This window comes from Mus caroli, unplaced genomic scaffold, assembly GCF_978045245.1.
Source record: "Mus caroli unplaced genomic scaffold, Mus_caroli_1 scaffold_2, whole genome shotgun sequence".
NCBI classification, from domain to species: Eukaryota; Metazoa; Chordata; class Mammalia; order Rodentia; family Muridae; genus Mus; species Mus caroli.
The window spans coordinates 67,789,903-67,816,935 of NW_028227257.1; the positions used below are offsets into that span (position 1 = coordinate 67,789,903).

Consider the following 27,033-nt stretch of genomic DNA (forward strand, 5'->3'; position numbering starts at 1 on the left):
TGGCAGATTTTTAAAAAATAATTAGAAATAATTAGAAAGCATGTGTAAGCATATACACATATGCATACATATACATTTTATTTTTAACACATAGTAAATGTGTTAAAGATTTATGACTTCCAGTGCACATATTATAGTGTAATGGCAGATCATCAAAACTGACATATCTGTCATCTCAATAGAAAGCACACACCCAGTGCTTATTCCCAGGTCAACACAGTACTAATTTCCATGAAAGGGCTTCCTGCAGGGACATAAAAATCTAACTGATGAGCCAAGACCAACATGGGCAGGCTGTCAGATGATGGAAGATAGTCTGTTAGAAAAGAGAAGGAGTGAGGCATAGGCCTTGCACATATGAGGAATTCATAGTGGGTGGGGCTCCCATGGCCTGGAGTTGCTGAGTAGAGTGGAGACCTTCTGTGGCTGTGCTGGATTCCCGCTTCACTGTGGACTTGGGAGAGGGATGTTCAAGGAAGGATTACAGATAGGATCTATGCACAGATATCATTCTGGATTGATGGTTTCCTTAATCTCACCTTTCTTAATGTCTTTAATGGTTATAACACATGGGATGAGACTAAGGTCCTCTGTTTGCAACTGCAGTGTATGCCCAGCCAATCATCAGCAAAGCCAGGCCTGACCTGCTTCGAAGCCACTTCATCCCCACCCTGGAGAAGCTAAAGAAGAAGGCGGTGAAGACTGTGCAGGAGGAGGAGCAGCTGAAGACCGATGGCAAGGGGGATACCCAGGAGGCTGAGCTCCTCATCCTAGATGAGTTTGCTGTCCTCTGCAGGGACCTCTATGCCTTCTACCCCATGCTGATCCGCTATGTGGACAACAACAGGTATGAAGGAGTTGTCTGGAAGCTGCCAGCTGCTCTCCAAGGCTGGTTTGTACAATCAAATAACAGGGAACGATGATATTGCTTTGTGTTGCTAGGGAGATGAAGGAAGCTATAGCTACCACTGCCAGTCTTTCCACCCAGCAGTCAGAACATATATGTACAGTGGTTTCCTTGGCCAGTGATTTTGTGTGGATTGAGGCACGCATCCTCATCGGCCACTATGAGGCAAGGGGCAGCTGGTGGAATAAGGTTTGCATTGTCTCATTTTTGCTGCTCACTGATATACTCATTCAATGGCTGCCCTTAACTGCCAGTCACTGTTCATGGCTTTGAGGGATGGAGAATACTCTTTACCATAGAGGCATTCATTTTGGAAAATAAAAAAGCACACACAATGGGGGGGGAAGTACAACAATATTGAGAGAAATAAAGGGAAGGACAAGTAAAATGTAGTTCCTTAACTATGTTGTTGTTACTGGGAAAGCAACATTTGAGCAAAGACCCGCAGGAAATAAGAGGCTGGGAACCATGAAGGTCCAGAACAAGATCACTGTGGGAAGAAGGGCTATGGAAATCCTCAGGAAGCAGTGTGTTCGGGATATTTAATAGCTGAAATGCTCAAATGTCATAATTAAGCAAATTGATTCCTGTAATACCAGAAAGTTTCTGTATGAGCCATCCTTTATCAAGACCCAATGTGTTCATTTGGCACATAAAGCTTAATTGTGACATAATGAATACTGAAGCAGTAATTTGAGTTATATGAGGGCCAGCCGTCCTATATGTCTATAAGGAAAGCAGGGTATTTGTAGGGTAAACACAGAGATTTTGAGAGAACCTTAACATGTGGTATTGAAGACTCAAACTATATTAGTTCCCTCTCTCCTACCTGGCTGTGACCAGAAGATAACTGATGGGGGACAACTTAAGGAAGGATTTATGTTGGCTCATGGTCTGAGGAGACAGAGTCTGCTATGCAGGGGAATGTGAGGCCGTAGGGGCTTACTTATATCTGGGTGGATAAGGAAGCTGAGAAAGGAGAATATCATAGTTTCATTGTCTTCCCCCCCCCCTTTCCTTATTTATTCAGCTTGGAACCCCAGTCCAGGAAATGGTGCCACCTACCTACCTTCGGGGTTTGTCTTCCTATTCATATAATCCTCTCTAGAAATACCTTCATAGCCATACCCAAATTTGGGCCCTTAAAATCCCAAAACATTTTATTTTTTTAACCTTTATTTTGACTTTATGTTAATAGGTGTTCTGCCTACATGTGGTTTTGTACTCCATGTGTGTGTATGTCTTATCCTCTGGAACAAAAATCACTAACAGTTGTGAGCTGCCATGTGAATGCTGGGAATTAAACTCTGATTTTCTGAAAGAACAGCTAGTGTCCGTTAACCCCTGAGCCATCTCTCCAGTTCCCTCCCTAGATGTTTCTTAACTCAATCAAGTTAATAATCAAAATTAGCCATCACAAATCCACCCCTTGTCAATTTAATACACAAATATGTCACTTTAGACTATACTATTTGACTATACTATTCCCCTCCCTCATCAAATATATAATTTTCCCATACTGATTCCCTACTTCAGTACCAACAGGGTACCCAACAATGTACACCAATTCTGACACTGTCCAGAGTTACTATAGATCTTCCTGTAGACTGACCCAACTTCAAACACCAGTCTTATATGTGGGGTTCCCATGAGCTGGGGATGTAGTTCCGAAGTAGAGAATTTGTGTAGAATTTTTAAAAAGAAATAGTTAACAAATGCTACAATCATTAATTCACATGTGAAGTTATATATGCTGGTCCCACACAAGATTGGCCATTTCTACCTTAACCTCTGAACGATTGGATCCTGATAGAGGAAGAAGGGATCACTGTCTTTACTTGTACACCCTCTGGGTCCACCTGGCTCCAAAGGATAGCTCTAAGCTCCTGGTCACTAAGATGGCCTATTTACTTACAATAGGCCACTAAACAAATAGACAATAACATAAAAGAGAGATTAATGGGGAAGAGGTGGTAGGTGTTGTATGGTATTTAATAACTCTATTAGTACTTACTATGACCCAGTCAGCCCCCCAATAATCAAGTCAGAGTCCTATCAATTTATTTAATTAGCTTTAGCACAGTTACTGGGCTATTACCCCTAAACTATTTTCCTTCACTAGACTGGCCATTTCCCAGTTGTGCTCCCCAAGTTATTTGATGTTTGAGTCTTGCCCGGGCTGCTTTGCTCACCGTCAACCTGTCCTCAGGTGCACTTCTCTCAGCCACGTGCTCCTGCTCCATCTCATCTAATGGAGATCTTTTGCTCTCCCATCCTTTCTTTCCCTTCCTCCCTCCCTCCTTCCCCCTAACTGAAGCCCCCATTTTGGTAACCAAAACCCCATCTACCTCTATTCTCCCCAGGAATTGGGTGTCAGCCACTGTTATTTAACTAGTCAGAGAAGATTGGTGAGCAAAGTTTAAATAACATCATTTGGTGTCCTGAGAACGTGCTCCTTAGGACTGCAACCAAATCTTGAGGTCCATCGTTTAGCATCTGAATACATAGCAGCACCAGACCAACCCAATAGGTAGGAAGGGAGAGGACAAGAATGGACAGCATGCATTGTGTATATATAGAAAACTGTCTAAACAAATTTCATAGTGTTAAAAGGAAGTGACCAGGCTAGCCACAGTTTCTCTGTGTAGAATATAAACTCTGTGAGTCCTCTGCTCAGAATGATTGATAATGAACAAGGTCTGGGGCAGAATACTCACCTATAATAAGAAAAAATATGATAATACATGTTAATATGGGAAAATGAGTTGATTACAATTTTTGTTGAAACTGAGGGAAAAGAAATTCTTAGTCTGTCTTTGGGACCTATTATAGCTCTCTAGTTTTCTGGTGGTGGGGGAGAGAAAACATAGGAAATGTACATATTTGATTTACCTGAGGGCTCAAGCTAACTGAAGTGTAAGATAAGACCCTTTCTTGGGAAAGTCCAGAACTCATGGGACTAGCTATTTCCACTGAGAAATAGCTTTCTTGTATTTCAATCCTCAGGGCCACCATGGAACTCAAGAAAGCATTTAGGATTACTGATGTAATAGAATACAACTCAGGAACATCCAAATAGAAATGTGTGGGTTTGAGGATGTACAGAGTCCCCATGTTCTTCCCGGGTGTAGCAGCCTCTGGCACATGCGTGTGCTCGCCTGTCTAGAAGCCCCTGAGTCTTACTGTTCAGGAGTGTTTGTTGATGGCGGTATTTTCTTATGATTTCCTTTGCTTTGCTTTGTTGTACTAGACACTAAGCCTAGGATGGTTTGCCTGCCATGCAAGTGTGCAACCACTGATCAGCAACCTTGGTCTTTAACAGCTTTATAGGTAGGCTTCATTGTATCAGTGGTCATTGGTTTTTGAGTTTGGACTGAATCCTCTCTTTTTCAAGAGCTTAGGAATAAGATCGAAAGTCCCAACCTTGTAATCTGATTCCAACTCCCACTAGAGAGTTCTAGACTGTCTGGGGCCCAGGTACTCTCCTGAGGATATCAAGCCACTCATCAATATGTGGGTTTGTTATGAAATGGCAAGTCTCATGTCATTCATAAACCCCTAGATGGCCAAAGGGCTTTGTTATTAAAAAAAAAAAAAAAAAAGCAAAAACTACTCCAATTGCTCAGGACCCCCTTTGCCAGGAATAGAAGCAAAGACTAAGTGTTTCACCATATCACACTCTCTTACAATTGTAAGATTTATAATCTGGGAGTGATGGAAGAGATGCAAAAATAGTTGAGAGAAGATAACTGACTTGGGAGTTGTTTCCCATTCTGCCATGGCAGGAGATTCAATATTCATTTTAGCATTCATCTTTCTAATATAAGCTGTACTTAAAGTAATTTGTATGAGATTACTTATATTTAGGATGTGAAAGAAAACATCTTCTGCATACATATTGTCTACACACATATGCATAAACATGTACATTAAGGTTAGAATATTATATTTCCTTTCCTAGCTACAGGAAATTATACTCATTTTGACAAAGGAACTCTGCTCTTAGAGAATCAACTTTAGTCATTTCCGATAACGTAATTATGTTAGCAATTTAATGAAGAAATTTGTCAGAGCTTGAGGTGAAAATAAAAATAAAAATGGGGCAAGATTGCTCCTGGAATAGCTTTTGAATTGCGTGTCACCGTGGATGATGAAGACTCAAGAGAGAGCGTGGTCTGTTTACAAGGTGCTTGACAGTTGCTAAAAATGGCAATGTCAGAGAGTCTTTGAGATCATCATTAATTCATTCATCTCTACTATTCAACCTGTTCCTCCCTGAGCGTCACAGCCATGTGAGCCTGCTTAGAAATACATCCTTTCAACATGAATGTCTGTTCCTTCAAAGCCTTTCCCAACAGTGAAAGCAGAAAGTATCTGTACTATATTATACTAAGAGTGAAGTATAGAAGAAGAGTGTCCGTGGGAGCTCATGCCTGTAAACACAGCACTTACGAGGCTGGGGGAAAAGTGTGCAAGACGTCAGCCTAGGCTAAAGAGTGAGACCCTGGAATAAAAATCCAGAACAATATACTTTCTAACTTGATTATTTTGGAGGATATGGCTATGTGTTATGATAAAAATAATTCTTACATTAAAAGAGACTGAGACCTTTGCTGGACCTCAAAGCCAGCGTTAATAATACATCTTAAGGTCACTGAAGACTGTTTTCCTATTATGTACTCAGCTTGTTTGTTTAACTTGCCTTTAAGTGAACAATATAACAACCAACTTTGCTTGCTTTGAATTTCCCATGTAATCAGCTTTTATAGGCTAAACCAACATATAGCTGTAATCTTAAGTATTCTTTCCTGCCCCTGATCCAAGAGTAAAGCATGCACATTTGAACATGTGTTATGATAATCATTTGCTAAAAATAGAAATTGCAAGCCAAAAGCAGTCTTATAAAGTGGATATCCACCATAAATGTGGAGCAAAGCATTCAGATATGACTTGATAGTATTTATTTAATATTTATCATTTATAGAGTCAGTGACTCAATCCCTTGTAAAATTTTGTTAAAGATTTCTGTGAAGTATCCCCCATTCCTTTCCCCAAGTGATATTTTCTGTGCTGTTCAATGAAAAAGATCACAAAGCTTCTGTTTGGGATGAACATACAGGGCCAAACAGATGGACAGATTCGAAAGACAGGTATAGATTCAGACTCATTAATCAGGCAGACAGGATGAGGGAAGACACAGGGAGACTGAATTAGAGAATTCAAATCTGGGCTTGCTCTTAGTCAAGTGATACCAAGAGGAAGTGCTCTGAGTTCTGCCCTTAATTCGACACCAATGCATTATTGGTGACTCTGCGTTTATTATTAATGCATTGAAAGAAATGCAGGAAGAAAGTTGGGATGTTGAGGTCATAAAGTGAGGTTTATTTTTGCCTCCCCTTCTAATCTTTCTTTGGATCTTTTGTTACCTTTGTCTCCTTCCACAGTCTTTTTCCTAATCAAGGGATGCCCCCTTCTTTTCCTTGTGTCCATCGGGAGTGGTTTATCTGGTCAGTCCCAAAAGATGAAGACTATAAGACTTTCAAGAAGGGAAATGAAAAGACTTGCCCCATCTTGGGATTTTCTGCTCATTTCTCAATGTGGATAGAGATTTGAGATAGTAAAGTCTTCTTTTTCCATAGGGTCAGGCTTGAATAAATTCTTCCCACCAAAATCTGTCCCTGGGCTTTCAGTAGAGTGGAGGGCAGAGAACAGTGTAGTCTTTAGAATCCAGTAGTATTTTTTTCATCCAAAAGAATCAAGTGACTTGGATTGATGGAGTGGAGGATCTGACAGAGATATTGGTGTACCTCATGTTCCTCCACCTGGAAGGATAATGAATTTCTATAGGCTCTAAGCTTGCTCTCTAAAGCCAGAGAAAACTAATCTTTCATGTAGCAACACTTTAAAATATCGAAGAAATTCTATTTCCCATCTTCCTCCCATTATTTTAAACTTTTGTACGTCCTTCATCCCTATGGGATGGTGTTTGAATCTCCTTTTGAAATGACATTTCCATTAGTCAGTGTTGAGCCCGAAGCTGGCAGGATACACAAGAACTCTGGGCAGATCAGAATACGCAGAACTTGTGAGCAGACCAGGGTACATCAGTGCCCATCTCCTCTTGCCTAGAGACAGAAGTCAAAACTGATTCAACAAGTCTCTAAAAGAGCAGTTGTCTTTTTCCCTTCTTTCTGGAAACCAGAAATGTGTTGGACATAAATATGAACTTGGCCATCTGACTTTTGGTAAAAAATAAAATCCATTTTAGAAGCTATCAAAAGGAATGGAAGTAAACCCTGTGCAGTGGCCATCTTAGGCAGAGGCCTGTATGGAGTGAAGTCTTGTGGCAACGCTGAGAGAAGGCCTCACCTCAGAAAACCTGACTCTGAACCCAAGAGCACAGCTTTCATATCTTTCAAACCATGATCTTGAAAATGTAAGTTTGAGACTTCTTACTCTTGCCATTGCCCAAGACTGTATTCCATCCTGTTGAGGGCCTGTGGAATTTAAGACAAGGTCTTGCTTATGTATCCCAGGATAGCATCAAACTCAACAATCCTTCTGGCTCAGCATCTTCAGTGCTGGAATTACAAGTGTGCAGCTGCTTCAGACAGAGGGTCATAAGGACCAGTTAATGTTTAGACAACAAGGCAATGATATGAATACCCAGCTTGGGCCAAGATGGCTAACACTGGACATCTGTGGAGCTATGAGTCAGCAAAAAGTGGTGGGCACCAGAAGTCCAGAGGACATAAAAATATGGAGTGATGTAATGTGTTATGTAACTATCTCTGGAAAAATGCTACTTTTGTGTGATTTTTTTTAAAAGTATGGTCAAACCAGACAGAGACTTCAACTTCCCTAGCCTGCCTACAAATGCCTATCTGCAGACCTATGAGTCAACTTCTGTGTGACCTGTGTAGCAGTCTATGTGTGTGCTAATGTGTACCTGGGTGCCTGCTTGCATCAGACCACCTCCTAACAGTCTATAAAGACTTCTCCCAGAGTGAATAAAGTATGTTTTCTCTGCCTGAGGTTCCATGTGAGTCTCCTCCTTCCCTGGCATCACAGCAAGCATCTTGAGGCACCATAGTCAGCTTGTTAAGATTCCATCCACAAGGCTTCTTGTTTTCTCTGTTAATACACTGTCATTTCACCGGCTTATGTCGCTTTCCCCATTTACCTTACATGGAAAAGTCCCAACTCATGACCTCTAAACTGAATCTCCTCTATTCAAAGCCTTGCATTTCATGGCTGCCTTTTAATAGCAAGCAGTGCAGATGATATAGGACCCAACGGTTAGATAACAATCTCAGTGGGGATCAAGTGCCTAAGTATTGACTTAGATGCTGAACCCTCTGAAATCATTCTTCTGAACAGAGTGAGTCTGAGCAATAGAAGTGAAGGCAAAATCTTTACTCCTGCAAGTGTCATCTTGGTCTGGCTTGAAGGAGAGGAGCAGAGATCTTGTGTGCCTGGGAGAAGACACATAAGAGGATATTCTTCATACTCACCAATCCAGCTTGGCGGAAAGAGCTTTACTAGAAACAGTGAATACAAAGTTGCATTTCAGAAAAGGCATGAGCAAAGTTAAATTCCTCCTTCCTCTCAAACGACATCCCAACATGAAGGCAAAGAGAACAGAATGGATTTCCACCAGGAAATGGTACCTAAATTCTCATTTTTGCGACTCTTGCTCACTGACCATCCCCATGGCTGTACCTTTCCTCGGCAGATTAGGATATGACCCTTGCCTCTTCTCACATAAGCCACAGTACAAGTGCACAAAGCTCATTTAAACTAAAACACCAAGGAATGAACAGCTGGTGGTTCTGATAAAATGAGAAACGTAACCCTGAAAAGAGCTTTCTGGAGAAATCAATGTGACGGAAAATCAAAGAGCTTATCAGTCTCAAACCTCAAACTTGAATTGCATTTGTGCTGGAGGTAATGGAGAAGTGACTATACTGCTTAAAGAGATGAGAAGTCTATTATACAAAGAAACCCAAAGATAGGCAGTATATGGCCAGTATGATTATTCATTGTGGGCCCTAACACCTTTGTCTTTATCTCTTTCCCATTGCCTTCCATCTCCAAAGTTATTTTACATTTTAATATGGCAATTAGAGTTCCAGACTTTGGGTTTTCTTTCTAAACCAAAATGATTAAAGCAAATTTCACAGGGCAGAGGCAAAAAGATATTTTCTGCTATGTGATCTTCTCTTAGAGAACTTTTCCAAAACGTCTATTCTTCAACTTCTACTTTGATCTCATTGATCATTTCCTGGTTACAGGTTAAGGCAGGTGGAGTACCATGATATTTAGTGGGACAGGATACCACCCTGAACAAGAACAAAAACAAATAAAAAACATGTCTACTATATAACAAAGATGACAGTTGAATTTGTAAACAAGAGTGGTTCAGTAATAATGTTCTTGAGGCTAGAGCTAGAGATAAGAAGGAAGAAAAATCTCAAAGTGAATTGACCTTTGTAGTGTTTCCCTTTCTTGCCTACCAAGGAGCTCTCCATGAGTGAGTAGGACTGTCTATCAGGCTGCCCAGGAACACCAATCATATTTCCCAAACTGTGTGTGTGTGTGTGTGTGTGTACATTTGTATATATGAGTGCAGGAACATGTATGGAGCTCAGAATTACTCACCCTTGCCTCCCATCTTGCTTAAGAAAGGATCTCTTTGGCATTTGCCTCTGAGTATACTGGGCTAGCAAGCACATGAGCTTCAAGGCAGTCTCTTGTCTCTGCCTCCCATCTTGCTGTAGGAGCATGGAGATTACAAATTCATGCTGCCAAGTCTGACTTTACATGGGCTCTAGGGATTCAAACTAGGACCATCACACTTGTACAGTGAGAAGTTCACTTTCTGAGCTGTCTTCTCAGCTCCATAATTTGTTTTTGATAATCTTCTACATTGGACAAAAGACATAAATTTTTCATATTATTTGTGAGAGTCAATTGTCTCTCCCTTCACCCCATTTTTTTAGAAAAGGTCTCAGTGTGTAGAACAGGTTGATTTTGAATTCATAGAGATCTGCCTTCCTCTGCCACCTAAGTGCTAGAATTAAAGACATACTATCATCAGCAACCAATTGTTTATCCCAAAAAAGCCATAAACTTAATTTCTGTGTCACAGTTGTATGTTAATAGTCATCCCCAGTGAAGAAAACACCATATGCTTATCCAATTTCAAATGGTCAATCCTAAAAACATACATAGAAATAACATTATATAGATTGAACAGGTTATATTCAGGAATATATAAGCATACACTTATATGTGTGTATCAACAGTTAATAACTTTAAAAGAGAACAAGGAAGGCTTATGGGAGGTGTTGGAGAGAAGTGTAGAGGGAAATGATGTAAGTGTATTGTAATCTTGAAAATAAAAGAAATCTTGTTTCATAAAAAGGACATCTAATTCTGGCTTTCAGATTGCCGGAACAGGGCTCTGAAAACCCTTGGAACTGTCTGAGTTACAGGCTTGTCTTTTGTTATTCACAATAAGCCTCATCCCACCATACTTGAACTCACACTCATGAGGAATCAACTACATGATGAGATGTTTGGGAACTTTCATCCCTACCTTCTAACTTCTTGACCTCTCCAGAAGAAAGGAGCTTTAGACAGGGTTAATCACCAAAGCCAATGATTTAACCAACCATGCCTATGTGTTCTTGTTTGCTTCCTGTTGCTATGATGAACTCTATAGCAAAAAAAAAAAAAACAAAAAAAAAACAAAACAAAACAAAAAAAAAACCCTTAGGAGAAGAACAGGTTTATTTCAGTTTACAAATTATAGTTCATCATTAAGAGATACTAGGGCAGGAATTCCAACAAAAGGAGCTTAAAGCAGAAGCCATAGAGGAAAGCTACTTACAAGCTTATCCCCCCTGGTTTGCTTGACTAGCATTCTTATAAAGCCATGGCCCATTAGCCTAGGGATGCTATCTCCCACAGTGGTCTGGGCCCTCCTACATCAAATAGCCTACAGACAAGCCCACAGGCCAGCCTGATAGAAGCAATTGCTCAATTGAACTTTCTCCTTCGCGGGTATGTCAGGTTGACCTTTGAAGCAAACTATAACACTATGAAATAAAGCCTCTTTTTAAAACCTTAACTCTGGAGTTTGGAGACATTCTGAACTGTTAGTAACATAAAGATACCCTGAGGGTGAAGTACCTGGAGAAAGGTTGGAATCTCCAGACTCCTCTTCTACATTGTCAACATAAAAACTACAGCTCACATCTTAAAGGAAATAATGGATTTATTCTGGAACTATTTTGAGTGACCATGGCCTAGGAACATAGATTTAGGTTGCCCCAAATTCCATGTTCCAAGGTGAAAACAGTCTCACAGGATTTTTATAGTTTTACAGAACAAAGAAACCCATAAATCAAGGCAACTTTAAAATGCATTGGTGGGTGCACAAGAGAGGTGGGTAAAACAAGATGGGGTAGGTATTCTGTTAGCCTAAGATGCTATCTGATGGCATCCCTTGCTCTTGGATAGGCAGAAGTGAATGTTCTGCTAAGGTCATAGCTTCCGAGAGGCTGATGTCTATAATCAGAAGGTGTTAATTCAGATACAGAGTGGGGCAAGAAATGGCTATTCCAGAAGACTAAAATTAGCCCAAGATGTAGTCATTAGCCTCGGAATCGACAGCATTCCTATCTCTCCACAGCACCGAGGTTCCAATCGCTTCAACAGTCTCTGAAGACACAGATACTCCTTCTAGGAGTTTTTGTTCATAGTCAGACACAGCTACTTCTCAGGGATTTTCATTCATAATCTCTTGCCCTATGCTTTTCATGTTCCTCAGTCATATTTAAGATAAAGCATTAATAACAAGTAAGCTGACTTCCAAAACTATGAGTTGTTCTTATTAATTATGAACAGAGAGAACTGTAAAAACTCTTGATTCGCAGCCCGATGGTCACATTCTGAAGCTAGTGTGTGAAGTAGAGAGCAGTCTTGTGGGGCTGAGTTTTTAATATGTGGGGCATTTACTAAGATCAGATGGTGTCTAGATTGAATTGGTGGGTTGATGCCTGGAAAGTTGAGTAGTTGCTTAATGTGAAGACACTCCTCAAGTGTGATATGAAAAGTTGACTAGAAGAGTGGTGTGTGTGTGTGTTTATTCTTTTTTTTTTTTTTTGATAGTTTCTTTATTCACATTTCAAATGTTATCCTTTCCCGGTCTCCCTCCCTTCCTTCCTCCTGGAAACATTCTATCACATCCTCCCTCACCCTGTTTTTATGAGGGTGTTCCTCCACCTACCCACCTACCCACCCACTCCCAACCTCCCCTCCATTCCGCTGCCCTGGAGCATCTATTGAGCCCTCTCCCATTTATTCATGACAAGGCCATCCTCTGCTACATATGCATGCATACTCCTTTGTTGATGGCTTAGTCCCTGAGAGTTCTGGGGTGGGGAGGGTCTGGTTGGTTAATATTGTTGTTCTTCCTATGAGGTTGCAAACCCCTTCAACTCCTTCAGTCCTTTCTCTATCTCCTCTATTGGGGACCCCACACTCAGTCCAATGGTTGGCTGTGAACATCTGCCTCTGTGTTTGTAAGGCTCTGGTGGGGCCTCTCAGGAGACAGCCAATATCAGGCTCCTTTCAGCATGCACTTCTTGGCATCCACAATAGTGTCTGGGTTTGGTAACTGTATATGGGATGGATCTCCAGGTGGGACAGTCTCTGGGTGGCCTTTCCTCCCATCTCTGCTCCACACTTTATTTCTATATTTGTTCCTGTGAGATTTTGTTCTCCTTCCAAGAAAGACCAAAGCACCCACAATTTGGTCTTCCTTCTTATTGAGCTTAATGTGGTCTGTGAATTTTATACTGGTTATCTGGAGCTTTTGGGCTAATATCCACTTATCAGTGAGTACATACCATGTATGTTTTTTTGTGATTGGGTTACCTCACTCAGGATGATATTTTCCAGTTCTATCCATTGGCCTAAGAATTTCATGAATTCATTGTTTTTAATAGCTGGTACATTTACTCCATTGTGTAAATGTACCACGTCTTCTGTATCCATTCCTCTGTTGAGGGACATCTGGGTTCTTTCCAGCTTCTGGCTGCTATAAATAAGGCTGCTATGAACATAGTAGAGCATGTGTCCTTATTATATGTTGGAGTATCTTCTGGGCATATGCCCATGAGTAGTATAGCTGGGTCCTCAGGTCCAATTTTCTGAGGAACTGCCAAACTGATTTCCAGAGTAGTTGTACCAGCTTGCAATCCCACCAGCAATGAAGGAGTGTTCTTTCTCCACATCCTCATCATAATCTGCTGTCACCTGAGTTTTTGATATTAGCCATTCTGACTGGTATGAGGTGGAATCTCAGGGTTGTTTTGATTTGCATTTTCCTGATGACTAAGGATTTTGAACATTTCTTTAGGTGTTTTTTTGTTTAATCATTCTATGCAGAAATTTGGAAATAGCAATTCACCATGCCTTTTTGAAATACAACTTAAGTGCACAAGATACACATAGGCAAGATAACTTATAGAAAATGACTGTGTATGACTTTAATTTAGCAGTTCTGTCACTATTGGGTTATGTCTTAATCTAACCTAGTATTTAAAAGGGGGAAAAGTGCCTATTTATAGAGGATTTCCAAGGTAATTAAGAGGTCATAAAAGATACTTGGTTTCTGGGACTGGAGAAAAAGCTTAGTTAGTAAAGTTCTTGCCTATAAGTATGGTCCCCAGAGACTACAGGATTTTTGTTTGTTTGGGGAGGGATATTTTTTATATTGTTTTATTTAAAGGCATGCAGAGATAGGCAGATCTTTGGAGCTTGACGTCTAGTCAGACAAGTCAACATGGAATTCCAGGCCAGTAAGAAACAATAAGAAGAATGGCACCTGAGGATGTTCTCTGGCCTCTATACATGAACACATGTCTTCACTGCCCTATCCCACCACCACTACCCAGCAGTACCACCACCACCATCACCACCACTACCACAACCCCAACAACAACAACAACCACCACCATCACCACCATCTACCACTGCCACAACCTCACCACCACTAACACAACCCCAACAACAACCACCACCACCATGATCACAACCCCACCACCTTCACCACACTACCACCACCACCACAAACCCAACACCACAACCCACAAAGAGATATGGTTTCTGATCAGACAGTCTAAATGGTAGACAAAATTTTCTTTCATCCAGAAAACTGGCCTTGGGGGACTAGAGAAATGTTTCAGTGGTGAAGATCCAAGTACTACTGTTACAGAGGACTGAGTTCAGTCCCCGGTGCCCACACTGTGCCCGTTGACAACTCCCTGTAATTCCTGCTCCAGGGGAGCTGATGCTTTCTGATGCAAACACATGCATTCAAAAGCACAACCCCACGCAAAATTTAGATTCTTTTAAATCATCTGTTCAAAAAACTGGCTTTCAGAGTCAAAGGTATAGGGTATAACATGCTTATGAGGTTCAGACTTTAAGAGGCTTTCCAATAGCAAATGCCAGGGCAGGACTGGATGCCAAACTGGCCATTGTTGTCATAGGCTTATTCATCAACTCTCTCTGCGGTAAGGCATCTGGTCGGTAAGGCATTCCAAACTTATGGCTTAACCATCTACTTAGAAAAGAAACCAAGCAAAGGTGATGGTTTTGAAATGTTGGTATCTGACAATTGTTTTGCTGAAACAATTCTTGAAAACTTTGATAAAAGTATAAATGATACTTATTTTGAATCTGGATCTAAATGTATGAGACTTACTGTCCTCATATGGCAATGCAGTTTAATCTAACTAGCTCTATACTGCTGTTATTTGTGGAGTGTGACCATTGTCATGGCTACTGAGTCTCCTGTACCTGTTCCCTTGCTTCTCAATACAGATCTAACTGGCTCAAAAGCCCAGATCCTGATTCTGACCAGCTCTTCCGCATGGTGGCCGAGGTCTTCATTCTGTGGTGTAAATCTCACGTAAGTACACACCTGGGCTCTGGATTTAGAATTGTTTTGACAGGTATATATCTGGAGAAGCTTTCTTTTAATGCTGTTTTTTGTTTGTTTGTTTTTTGTTTTTTCTCCATTATCTTCCTCTACCCTGCCCTGGTCTAGAACTTCAAGAGGGAAGAGCAAAATTTTGTGATTCAAAATGAAATTAATAACTTGGCATTTTTAACTGGAGACAGCAAAAGCAAGATGTCAAAAGTAAGTCTTAAGAATTCCATCTTAAGGATGCTTCATCTTTGACCTCAGCCTTGTCTTGGATCTAGATCCTGTTCTGTGGGGCTTAAATAACACACTCATCTTAGGTTCCACATATAACCAGCAGCCTCTATTGCTGTTTCACACACAACGTGCCAGAAGAAGATCCCGTTGAACAGCAGCATCCTCATGCTTTGCAGATAAAGGGGTGCTTGTATACTGAAAAGATGAAGTCTCAACACTTGCCCAAGGCATTTGAGAGGTCCCCAAAACAGACACTGCTGTGAATGGCTTTAAAATAGAAGTGTGTCCAGTACAGTCACACTGCAAAAGCACAAGTGTGCAAAGCTGCCTTCTGAAGGGTCGGGAGGAAATGACCTTGCCTTTACACCTCCTCAGCATGCACCCTGGCTTCACGCTTGTTTCTTTCTGTTTGAAATGCCAGCATCTGTTTTATTCCAGATGTGCTGACCTCTTAATGCCTATGTTCATTTTTCCATGACATTTGCCCTCAGAAAACCAAACATCTGTCCATCTCCCTGCAGGAGATATTTAAAAGAGGGCCTGTCACTCTACTGGCTAGGGAAGAAGCTGACCTATAGGAGGGAAAGTGAACTTGTATCTCATTCTCAGTCAGCTCTATAGAATGAAGCTTCATTGTCTTGACTGGAGAGAATTGCTAGCCATGCTTCTTCAGTTGCACATACAAAAGCCAAGTCTCCTTACATGTGATGTCTTGTTACTGGCATTGTGGCTTACTCTTGGCCCTGTTTCTCTGAGAACTGTGCCTTGGGGAGGTTTGGCTTGTATGTCAAGTGTAAATAGCCTGTAATAGCTGAGAGACAGCCGTCTCGTGGCTGGCACGGTGCTGCCTGTAAGGAACACAGAGGTGGAGTGTGCATGAGGACCCCTGAGAAGTGAAAGGTAAGTCTGGCAAGATGGGAATCATGGGCTTGTAGTGAGGGCCTTGAGCACCTTTCTAGTAACCATTTGGGGTGGACAACCAGCGTCTTGGCATAGCAGGAAAGAAACTATTATGACCCCACAATGATAATCTGCATACCTGAGGCTATACCAAGTGGGGCATCTGGCTCCAGTCATCTCCAGCCACTCAGCACTGCCTCTTCTGTCTTTCATCTGTTTTAACACTAGCACTTCTTCTAGTATCCAAAATTTGACTGTACAGTTTACAATCTACTCTCCAGTACACATTAGAGTACACTTTTAACATATGCTGCCAAATGAAGTTGACAGTGAACTGTGTTCATATACAAAGCAGACAGATTACACTCAAGGAGAATCTTGACTGCAGTGGAATTTTATTGGTGCTTTACATAAACTTATCTGGTGTTCCATATTCTTTTTGCATTTACCTGTTGATAGACACAGCTGTTCACTTGGGGACCACAAGCCCAGGCTTCCCAGACTCCAGCTTATCTAAGATACCTTTGCAGAGTCCTCTTGTGGCCATCACAAGCTGTCCTTTAACCCAGATTTCCTACCAAAATTCAGTAAATCCCAGGCAAGTGTGATGCTATCATTTACACTGGGTAGATCCTCTGGCTGAGGACTGACCCAGCTAGCATCCTGGACAATCTGATACAATGATCCAAATCCCCGATGAGCAGGAATGGGGAAAGCCATGTCAGCTCTCTAGTGATGAATGGATCTTCACAGACTTTTAGATTAGGAAAGAATGAAGCAATAGAAACCCATTTCACAACTCATCCACTATAAAACTAACATAACATTCTATCTCTTCATGATGCTGAATGAGGAAAAGGGGGCATTTGCCCGGTCAGAGAGTGTTCTTGCTCAAGACATGGGTATTTCCCTCTAGGAGGGGCTGTCTTTAAAGCAAACTGCTGCATTTTCACTAAGGCTCGACGCTAATTGTTTCTGAGCATTTTGCATTCACACCAACCATGTTGCCTCAGAACAGAGAAAATGGTAGTAGAAAGACAGAAATAAAAAGGAAAACACCCGTGGCTGAGGTGCCAACTAGGGCTTTGTTTCACTCACTTAATTCCTCAGAGTCCAGCTTTCCTATATGTATAATGGGGTTGAGCTTACCATCCCAAGAGAGTCTGGTTAAAAGTCAGATTTTAGCAGCAGCTGTCAGATAGAATATCATTTGATGAATGCTTTAAGACAGATTCATTGCCTCCAATAAATAGCCATTTCTAGTATCTGAGGATAGAAAGCCATCTATGGGAAGCCAGGGACAGGATTTTTCTTCCCTATCAGTTGACTCCCTCTTGCTCTTGCTTCTGTCTGTACAATGAAGTGTTCTCTGCAACCTTGTCTGAATGGGCACTTGTCAGCATCGCTTGCATTTGTCTCTGTTCTTGGTTGCACTCTTGTGTTGTATAAATGAAGAGGTCTTCAGTGCATATGGAGGTCTTGGTGGAGGTATCCATCTGTGAATGCTGCATGCCACACACTGCATACATACATCATGCCTGGAGGCAAGGAAGCACAAAAAAATATACAGTGGGCCACGCTGTTCTCACCCAGTTATTCTAAGATCTCTTCAAAGATATATTATTTTGCTGGTAACTAACACAGATTTTTTTTTGAAAGCTCATTGTATATTTTGTTTATAAAGCACACGTTTGTGGATATATATTTAGCTAATATGACTAGCTGAGCAAATGTTTTGGCTCAGTTTGGTTTTTAAATGTACTTTGTTTTCTGATGATACGGCGGCAGCTTCCTCGGAGGGGAATGGTAAGTTAGAAGGCATTTAGCCAAAGAAATATTAAGCCAGTCCTTGACCAATATTATAAACACTAAGATAAATCATTGAGATACAAGAATCGGGTGTGGTTTTAGTGGGTTGAAAAAGGACAGGAATTGTCTTGTGAAGGTATATTTGTATCTTTCAAAAGCACACAAAATTATGTGTGAGTTTTGTTCAATGTGCGCGCACACACACACAGCATTCTCTTTCACTTCCTTGCTTTCCATCCTTTCTTCTGTTTTCTTTGTCCTTACATTTTTGAAGCATCTCACATTCATATTCTCTTTGTGTCTCTCCCTCCCTCCCTGCTTCCCTCCCTCCCTCCCTCCCTCTCTCTCTCTCTCCCACTTTCTTTCCCTTTTTACCTCTGTTGCTCTTATACACACACCTACCATTTCTTCTCTAGTCCCTCTCCCTTCCCTCCTTTCCCTTCCCTTTTCTCATGATCCCTCCCCCTTTGCATGCTCTCCCTCTGCACCATTTCTCAAACTAATTTCCAGAAATTCTTTCCTCTAACATCTTATGTTGAGCTGACTTACAATCACTTCACTCACAGTCTCTGTAATGTAACAACTTCCTGCAGTGAAGGTCTGGCTGTGATCAAAACCTGATGTGAGCCCCCTGTGCTCTTGTGGCACAGGCAATGCCAGGCAATGTATCTTCATCAAACTCCCATATCTCAGAAAAACATGAAGACTGCAGAGTCTTGGTTTTTTGTTTTTGTTTTTGTTTTTTCCCCTTAAGAGCTACATAGAAAGTCACTCGCTTGATCATAAAGTACTTCTGTAGTTCATGACCTAAGAGCAGATAGGTGAAGTTGGTTTGAGTGTATAAACTGCAATTGGGGATTACCATGAGATATTTAAACTTAGCCATATGTGAAGAATAAAGGCATAGCGTTCAGGATGTAGGAACCTTTGACTTAAAGCAGATCTAAAAGTTGCAGTGTAAGACTTGAGAGGCTCTGTTGTTTAGGTTGTGGTGTAATCTCAAATTATTCTGGATAGGATTACAGGACCCCTACCCATCCCTCTCTCTCTTTACCTCTCTCTGCCTCTCGCTCTCCCTCCCTCACTCTATTTAGAGACAAAGTCTTACTATGTAGTCTGGGATAACCTCAGATTCTACCATGCAGGCCAAGCTGTCCTTGAGCTCTTCTATCTGCCTCAGCCTCCAGTGCTGACATTAAAAGTGTGCATCGTCATGCCCAGCCCAAAAGTTTAGCATGGTCTTTCTGTTGTCACTGTTGTTTGCTCTGTTGCGTTCCTCTGGGTTCAGTGCTTTTGTTCCTCTGGTTCAGGGCCCTGTGTAAGCTATGCAAATCCCAGCCCTTCAAGTAATTTTTAAAATATATTTTTATCAATGGCAACTAGCCAGGATGAAAAGGGGTCCAGGTTTTGTTTCATTTTGTTTGTTTTCTTGCTGTGTATGCTTTTGAGAAGCTTGGTTTCATTTTGATTTTAGACTATTTTTTAAGAGAGAGAGAAAGAACATAAAGTTGGTCAGGTAGAGAGTTGGAGAGGCTCTGAAAGGAATTGGGAGAGAGGAAAGAATAGGATCAAAATACATTGAATGAAAACAATTTAAAATATAAAAAAAGAAAAATGCTAAAATAGCACATTAGGCTAATAATATTTTGTATATTAAATGTGCCAAATGACCTCGACAGGCATTGCCTTTAACTTGGTTCTCTGTTCTCCTGCAGATGATAATGTGGTGGGTGGGAGAAATTAAAACCTGAGGTCTTTGGGTACATGCCAATTGTCTGAAGCGCCATGTGGTTAATGGAAGCATAACTGGAGACAATGTAGTTATCAAGAGTTTCTGCGAGTAGGTATTGTGGGTGGAATCTACAAAGCATACATTCTGGAAGGCTGGTCTCTGAGGTAACTTCCTCCCCAGCCGGAAGTGTTTGATGAAGATACAATTCTTCACAGGCAAATTAACCTACATCCTAACCTTCCTCAGTCTTCATGCTATGCTTACGTGAAGTGTTGAGTTTCTGTAGTGCTGACTGAGCAACTGGGCCTAAGAAGCTATGAATAACATGCTGCCTGATGCCTTGGATCCCTGCTTGTACTGACTGACTCTTCTCCTTGTTTCTTTCCTTTTGTCTTCCCACACAGGCCATGCAAGTGAAGGTACAGGTCAAATGCATGATGTGTCTTTTCTGTCCTAGTATTAGTGGTGTCAGGCTCTGTCCCACTCCGTGCTGTGATCCCCATGGGGGTAGTACAGGTAGATTTTCCAACCTGTGGGTCCCCAGGGAAGGCAACTACCTGTCAGAGTGAATGTAGGTCTATGTACCCTTGGAATGGAGAAGCCAGGCAAGCCTTGCCTTAGCCAAGGTCTCCTTGCTACCTCTTCTCCCTTATCCAGATGCCTCCTCTGTTAGCTTGGCAGCTACCGTACTACCAGAGACAGGCCTGGCAGGGCTCGGGAGCTTCAGAGCCTCATTCTTCTGCCGTGCTACCAGATTCAGATTTCTAATTTCTGTTAGTGACCCTGTCCGCCAAGCCCTTTCATTATACATATGTTCTGCCTCTGATTGAAGCTCCCATGGTTCAAAGAGAGTCTCCCAGGGACTGACCTCAAGTTTGAAATCAGCAGATGATGTTAAGCTTGTGCACAATATGCACGTGATGCAGGAACTTTCCAATTGTTCCTGAAGTTTATTGTGTATAAATTCTTCTCCTTCTGTTCAATAATGAATATCTAATGCTATTGTTCCAAACTCCCTGTGTTGGGAAAGGGGAGACATGTAAGAGCCAGTGCACATGCAGCTTGAAGAAAAGGAAAATGGAGCCTTAGCCAGGTAGAGTTGCATCTGAGTGATGTCTCAGATGCTTGCTTCCTGTGTGACCTCAGGCTTGTTCTGAGGACTAGAAATGCTCTATTTATGATCCAAATATATTGAAATGGTATGTGTAGCAGTTATGATTAGAATATAATATTGGCAAAATTAAGCAAAAAGTAACTGAGACATGATTTAAATTATATATCAAATCCACAGTGACATTTGGCATATCTACACATGTGCTGTGTGTTATTGTTTACATCTATACATAGATAATACCATGTAGTTCGTATGCATATTCTATCCTTAATGGACAGTTTAGGTGATAGACTGCAAGTGGATTCTGCCTTTGGAGTTCTCCACTCAGTGGCAGAAGACAGAAGGAGCCTAAGAAGCTCTGTGAGCTCTGCTGTGCTTCGTGTGACACAGGCAGGATATGAGAGGCCTCCTCTGGTCCTTTGCATCGTTTCTTCCCTTGTCCTGTGTGCTACTGCCCTCCTAACCTGTATGCGGATGCTCACTTGTGCTTTGGGAGTACTAGGAACACAATGCCTCTGCAATTCTCTTTCATCAGACTGATTTCCAAAACGGTGATATCCGCAGCTGAAAGTGCTGCTTGTGGAGCCGGGTGGGGGAAGTCACATTTCAATAGTGTGTCATTAGTCACTAGGAATCTCACTCACATGCTGGAACATAGTTGTTGGTCCAGAGGCAGAGTTAATTCCGCCTCTTCTCTTGAAATACACACGTCTGGGGCGTTGACGGGTATTAAAGTTGGGTTAGTAGTGAAGAACACGCGTTGCTCTTGCAGAAGATCTCCGTTCAGTTTCATGCACCCACGTGGCGGTTCACAACCGTCTGATCCAAAGGGTCCAGTACCCTCTTCTGAATTCTTTGGCACCAGATACACACATGGTGCAAATACGTGAGGCACATACCTACATTCAGGCAAAATGCTCACATATGTAAAATAAAATAAATATTAAAAAATAAGAGGAAAAAGGGGAACCATATATCTCATAAATGGGTTCTGCCCTAGGCCAAGAGAGCTAGGCCTTAGGTGCAATTTCTAGGGGAGAAGATAGGCACACATTACTCGGTGTTCATGTGATTGTAAACAATAGCACTGCTACTGCATGTTAGCAGACACTCATGAAGCAAAACCAGCATTTCCTCATGATGGTCCATGACAAATTTTAGGCCATAAAGCCCTCCCTACTTATATCATCTGGTTATTCAGCTAAGGCAGAGTCTATCAAGCAGGGTCAGCATTGCTCTTCCAAGCACCGCATCATCAAAAGCAGGTGGCTATAGCATCTTGTCTCCTGCATGCACCCAGACTCCCATGTATGCTGTGGGTGCTGAGTGTTTTCAGTAGCTTGCTTGGGAGCTACCATCATTCATATAGTGAAGCAAGTTGGATTTCTCTCTTACATTTATCACTTAGAGCCAGGTATGTAGTTGACACCTGGAAGCCTGAGAATAGACAGGCTGAAGCAGGAATGGCACAAGTCTGAGGCCAACACAGGCTTCAGAGTTAGACCTGTCTCAAAACAAAATGATGAAACTGCAACCACCACCAACACCACCAACACAACAAAAACCACTAATGCTTTGCTGAGTGAACTCCACAAAGAGTGACAAGGCCTGAGCTCTCATCAGCTGGAGTTAAGTGCTCAGTAGTTAAGAGCACTTGCTGCTCTTGCAGAGGACCCCAGTTCAACTCCCAGCACCCACCTCAGGCAGCTCCCAACCTCCTGAAACTCCAGCTCCAGGGCACTGGATACCCTCTTCTGGCCTCTGTGGGACCCGAACTCATGTGCACATACCCACACAGAGACACATGTAAGTGCAAATAAGCAAAAATTAAAAATAAAATTAAACTTAGAAGAACTCCCAGAGGCTTAGAAAATTCCTTTATTTCATGTATAGTTTCTCCACATACCAAGCCAGATCCCAAAGCAGTCCTAGTCTCGATTTTCCTGTAAGAATTTGTATTGCCCCATGGTGGAGAGGCCGTGTGGCATGCCTGGGCTATCGAATACCAGCTTCAGCCATGGAAACAGGCCACTGGTTCTGTGATAGACGCTCTTCCACATGTTAACTGGTATTCCAGTGGAAGGGCACTGTTGCTTGTGGGAGTTATTTTACCTATTATAAAAAATCATTCCTTTTATTGTGACTATTGTCCCTTTGGAGCAGAATCAAGTAAGCCAATACTGTGGATGTCTGTGCTGTGTGTCTAGCTACTGTGGTTTCGTGTGCATGTACAGAAGAGAAGGCTCGGGTTTGGGCTGGTCTTTAATGGCCATCTGTTTTGGTTTTGCTTAACATATTTTTTGTTTTTGTTCTTTTACTGTTCTTTGAAATGTAAGGCCCAACCTGTACGGACAGGGCCTCAAGGAAGCAAGCTACCCCTGAGCTGAGGCAGTTCCTTTCAGAGAGTCACTGAGCCCCTCTCTTTATTTCAACATCATCTCCTAGTCTGGAGGACAGGACCAGGAACGGAAGAAGACAAAGAGGCGAGGAGACTTGTATTCCATCCAGACGTCCCTTATCGTGGCCGCGCTCAAGAAAATGCTGCCCATTGGTTTGAACATGTGTACTCCAGGCGACCAGGAGCTCATCTCACTCGCAAAATCACGATACAGCTGTGTAAGCTGCCTCTGTGGTCCAGCTGAGTGCAGAGGGAAGGCTGTGAGGAGTGGGCGGTACTCTTCCTTTATGGTGGTAGTCCTCTGAGGGGCAGGGGCAGGGACAGGGGTAGGGGTTGAGGTACACGCTTTGTAAAGCTGTCTGGGAGTCAGTAACTTGGGGTAAGTCTCATTTACATCTCTCCTGTTCTTCTAAGAAAGTTCCCCGTTAAATTGTGCACTGACCAGCCATACTTCCCTATACCCTATGCTGCATTTTAAAGGTGATCCACAGGAATAAAATTTCCATCTTTCCACAGAGGGACACTGATGAAGAAGTCAAGGAACATCTTCGGAATAACCTGCACCTGCAGGAGAAGGTGATGCTTCATCTCTCACGGGCTGTCCTGCTAGCTGGAGGACCTGTCCTCCCCCTTAGTTTACTTTGTATATCTGACTGTTAAGATACACTCTTACTATGTAGTCCAGGCTAGCCTCAATATTGAGACCCTCTTGCCTTGGCCTCCCAAGTGCTAAGATTATAGATGTATGCCACACCACATTTCACTCAAGTTTTAAAGTTCTGTAGTCTTAAAGCTGTTTCATTGCTGCAAATGGGAGGCAAAGGTATGAAGAGCAGGAGTTTAAGACCAGGGTTGGTTATGATAGCAAGTGTAAGCACAGCCTGGGCTACAGAAAACCCTGTCTCAACACACACACACACACACACACACACAGAGAGAGAGAGAGAGAGAGAGAGAGAGAGAGAGAGAGAGAGAGAAACAGAGAAACAGAGAAACAGAGAAACAGAGAAACAGAGAAACAGAGAAACAGAGAAACAGAGAAAGGCTAAGCTTTACAGCCATGTCTTTAATTTTAGTTTTTTCCTTTACTATTGCGAAGAGGCCAAGGATAAGTGTGTGTTACACTTTCTAATGAACAGCAGGCCATCTCAGGGGGTGTTCGGATTAAGTCTCTGAATCTATTGACTGCAATGTTTGTGGAACAGAGAAAGAGGCTCCTGGGTGGACATTTTAGCACCTGATACCCTGGAAAGCTTTTGAAAGAAAATAAGTTTGTGTCTTGGGGGGGGGGGGAGTAAATAAATAAATAAATTTAAAAGATAGAGGGAATTTAAAGGCAACTTGAGATTTCTCCAGTTCTGTAATTCTGAACAGCTCTGTTTGCAAGGGACATTATACCCTAACAGAATGAGAGAAAACAGAAGTACTGATTCTTTCTTCTAAAAATGTGTAACAATGGAAGATAAAATACTCTAGGAAAAACAAATGACAAAAAAAAATCATAACTGCCCAAAATTAAGAAGTTCTAAATCTTGACAGTGGGGATCTAACAGGGAGCTCACCAGAGACCAGTCAGACACAGTGTATTGTCAATTGAAAGTTTATTCCAGCCAGCTAGGACCACACCCAAGTGTTCAAGGACCTTGGGGTAGCTCCAAGTGCTCAGAACGCAGGGTTCTGAAAAGCAAAAGCCCTGTCCTGACATCTGTCTCACCAGCTGCAGGGAGCTTTGCAAAAGCAGGCAGTTTGAAGCAAGGAGTGAAGCTGAGATAAGTGGTTAGCTGCAGGGGGTTCCACACAAACAGGAAGTTCAACAGAAGCTAAGAAGTTGGCTAGGACAGCTTGACCTTTGGTTCCTAGAATGGAGTTGGGTAGTTTTCCATGGGATCCTTTATCAAGGAGATCAAATTCTAGTTAAACCTGAAATGTCCTTAGCCAGAACACAAGATGGAGGAAACTGCACTATCTTGCCCTGCCACAGGGAGAAACCTGGAGAGAACGCTAGGTGCTTCTGTCAGATGTCAGATGAGTGCCTTAGAGCTGGATTTTCAACAACTTTAAAGGAAGAACATAGGACTAATTGACTATCCTGTTATAGATACAGGGTATGAGACTTAAACAAAATTAGCCTCATGCCAGAGAACCTCATGAATATCCTTCACAGACCACACAGAAACCACATGGAGGGCCTCTTACTAAAACATGGTGAAAAGTAAATACATGAGACTGTCCCTCAAAACAGACTCAAAAGACTCACAGCACATAAGGAAATGGAACAAGCAATAGAAAACTAACAGAAAGAAATTTAAATGCAAATACAGTTTTTAAAAATTTAGGAAGACAAAGAATATAGAATCCACACAAAAAAAATTAATCAGAATGTTATTCTTAAAAAGGAGAGAAATAGGTTTGATTTAAAAAAAAAAAAAAGATAGCATTAGATTGTACAAATACATACTCTCGAAATTTAAACCTTAATGTGTAGGCATAAGATACAAGGTAGGCATACCTGAACACAGAATCGAGAAACCGGAAGATTGTTTTACAGAAATCATCCAAAATGTAGCACAAAGTGGTAAAGGCATGGGGAACATGAAGCTCATGTCTTGCATCTATATGTTGTAGGCTTAAGAAAGAAGGAGTGGGACAGAAGAGATGGCTCAGCAATTAAGAGCACCTGATGCTCTTCCAGAGGACACAAGTTCAATTCCCAGCACCCACATTACACAGTTCACAACTTCTTGTAACTCCAACTCCAAGGAATCTGGCCCCCTCTTCTGGCATCCACAAGCACCCAAAGCTCCAGAGTTAGGCACACATATACATAAATAACAGAGGAGAGAGAGAGAGAGAGAGAGAGAGAGAGAGAGAGAGAGAGAGAGAGAGAGAGAGAGAGAGAGAGAGAGAGAGAGAATAGAAAGGAGAGGAAGGGAGAAAGGAAAGTATAATAAAAACGAGTCTTATTATATGGAACCCTGGTAGAACTGATAGTATTTCTTAGCACAAGAGGCACAGAAATTGCTCATCTCATGGATGTGCTTCAACTTTTAGTCTGATGACCCAGCTGTGAAATGGCAACTGAACCTCTACAAGGACGTTCTGAGGAATGATGAGCCTTCTAATCCAGAAAAGACAGTGGAGCGGGTGCAGAGCATTTCAGCAGCTCTCTTCCACCTAGAGCAGGTATGCTCTGCTCTGAGTGTTTGCTCTGAGGAGTGTGTAAGCAAGACTGCTCTGGAGGATAGAACCTTCTTCCCTGTCCTCAGCTCTCAGTTGCAGGAGACCCCTTCAGGCAAAAAACAGCCACTGGAAGTTATCCCACACCCCCAAATGTTGCCTGATGCCTAATACATCAATCCCGTCAGCTTTTCCTTGTGTTTTTTGTGACTTCTTAGTATGACTTCAAAAGACTTATTACGGCTCTTTGCCATTTGTAAAACTGCAATCCATGTCTAGTAGAATCTGAGAAAATAAAGAAAACCTGGGACTGCCTGCCACACAAGAATGACTGCTGGGAGCATTTTTGCTAACTTCAGTTGTAAAACCAATATTATTCCAGAGTTAATTGTCTGAGCTACTGAGTCTGCCACTCAAATTGACCTACTATGTGCCTACTCACGTGATTTCTTCTTAGGTGGAACAGCCTTTGAGGTCCAAAAAGGCTGTATGGCACAAATTGTTGTCAAAGCAACGGAAACGGGCAGTGGTGGCCTGTTTCAGGATGGCTCCCCTCTACAATCTGCCCAGGTAGGTTCTCCATCACTCTTGTCTGCCAGGTGAGCCCAAGAGAGGAGTTAAAGTGTTTTCCTACAGCTGAGCTCTCTTATGGACAGCTTGATCCTAACAATAGGAATTGGGGTCCTTGGCTTATGGTGCCTTGCAGACTAGATGTATAATGGTCTACTAAGCAGTCAAGGTAAGGATGGAGGCAGGT

General features: G+C 42.0%; 1 protein-coding gene across 2 annotated transcripts in view; it reads left to right on the plus strand.

Annotated features, from left to right (window-relative positions):
* Positions 1-27,033, plus strand: part of Ryr3 (ryanodine receptor 3) — a 569,960-nt gene that overhangs the window by 499,559 nt on the left and 43,368 nt on the right. For both annotated transcript variants that reach the window (XM_029469442.1, XM_085834580.1), the window contains 8 exons: positions 607-847; positions 14,807-14,894; positions 15,033-15,125; positions 19,992-20,006; positions 23,147-23,317; positions 23,616-23,675; positions 26,151-26,282; positions 26,734-26,846. In XM_029469442.1, coding sequence (XP_029325302.1) covers positions 607-847; positions 14,807-14,894; positions 15,033-15,125; positions 19,992-20,006; positions 23,147-23,317; positions 23,616-23,675; positions 26,151-26,282; positions 26,734-26,846 — 913 coding nt within the window. The remainder of the gene's footprint in view (positions 1-606; positions 848-14,806; positions 14,895-15,032; positions 15,126-19,991; positions 20,007-23,146; positions 23,318-23,615; positions 23,676-26,150; positions 26,283-26,733; positions 26,847-27,033) is intronic.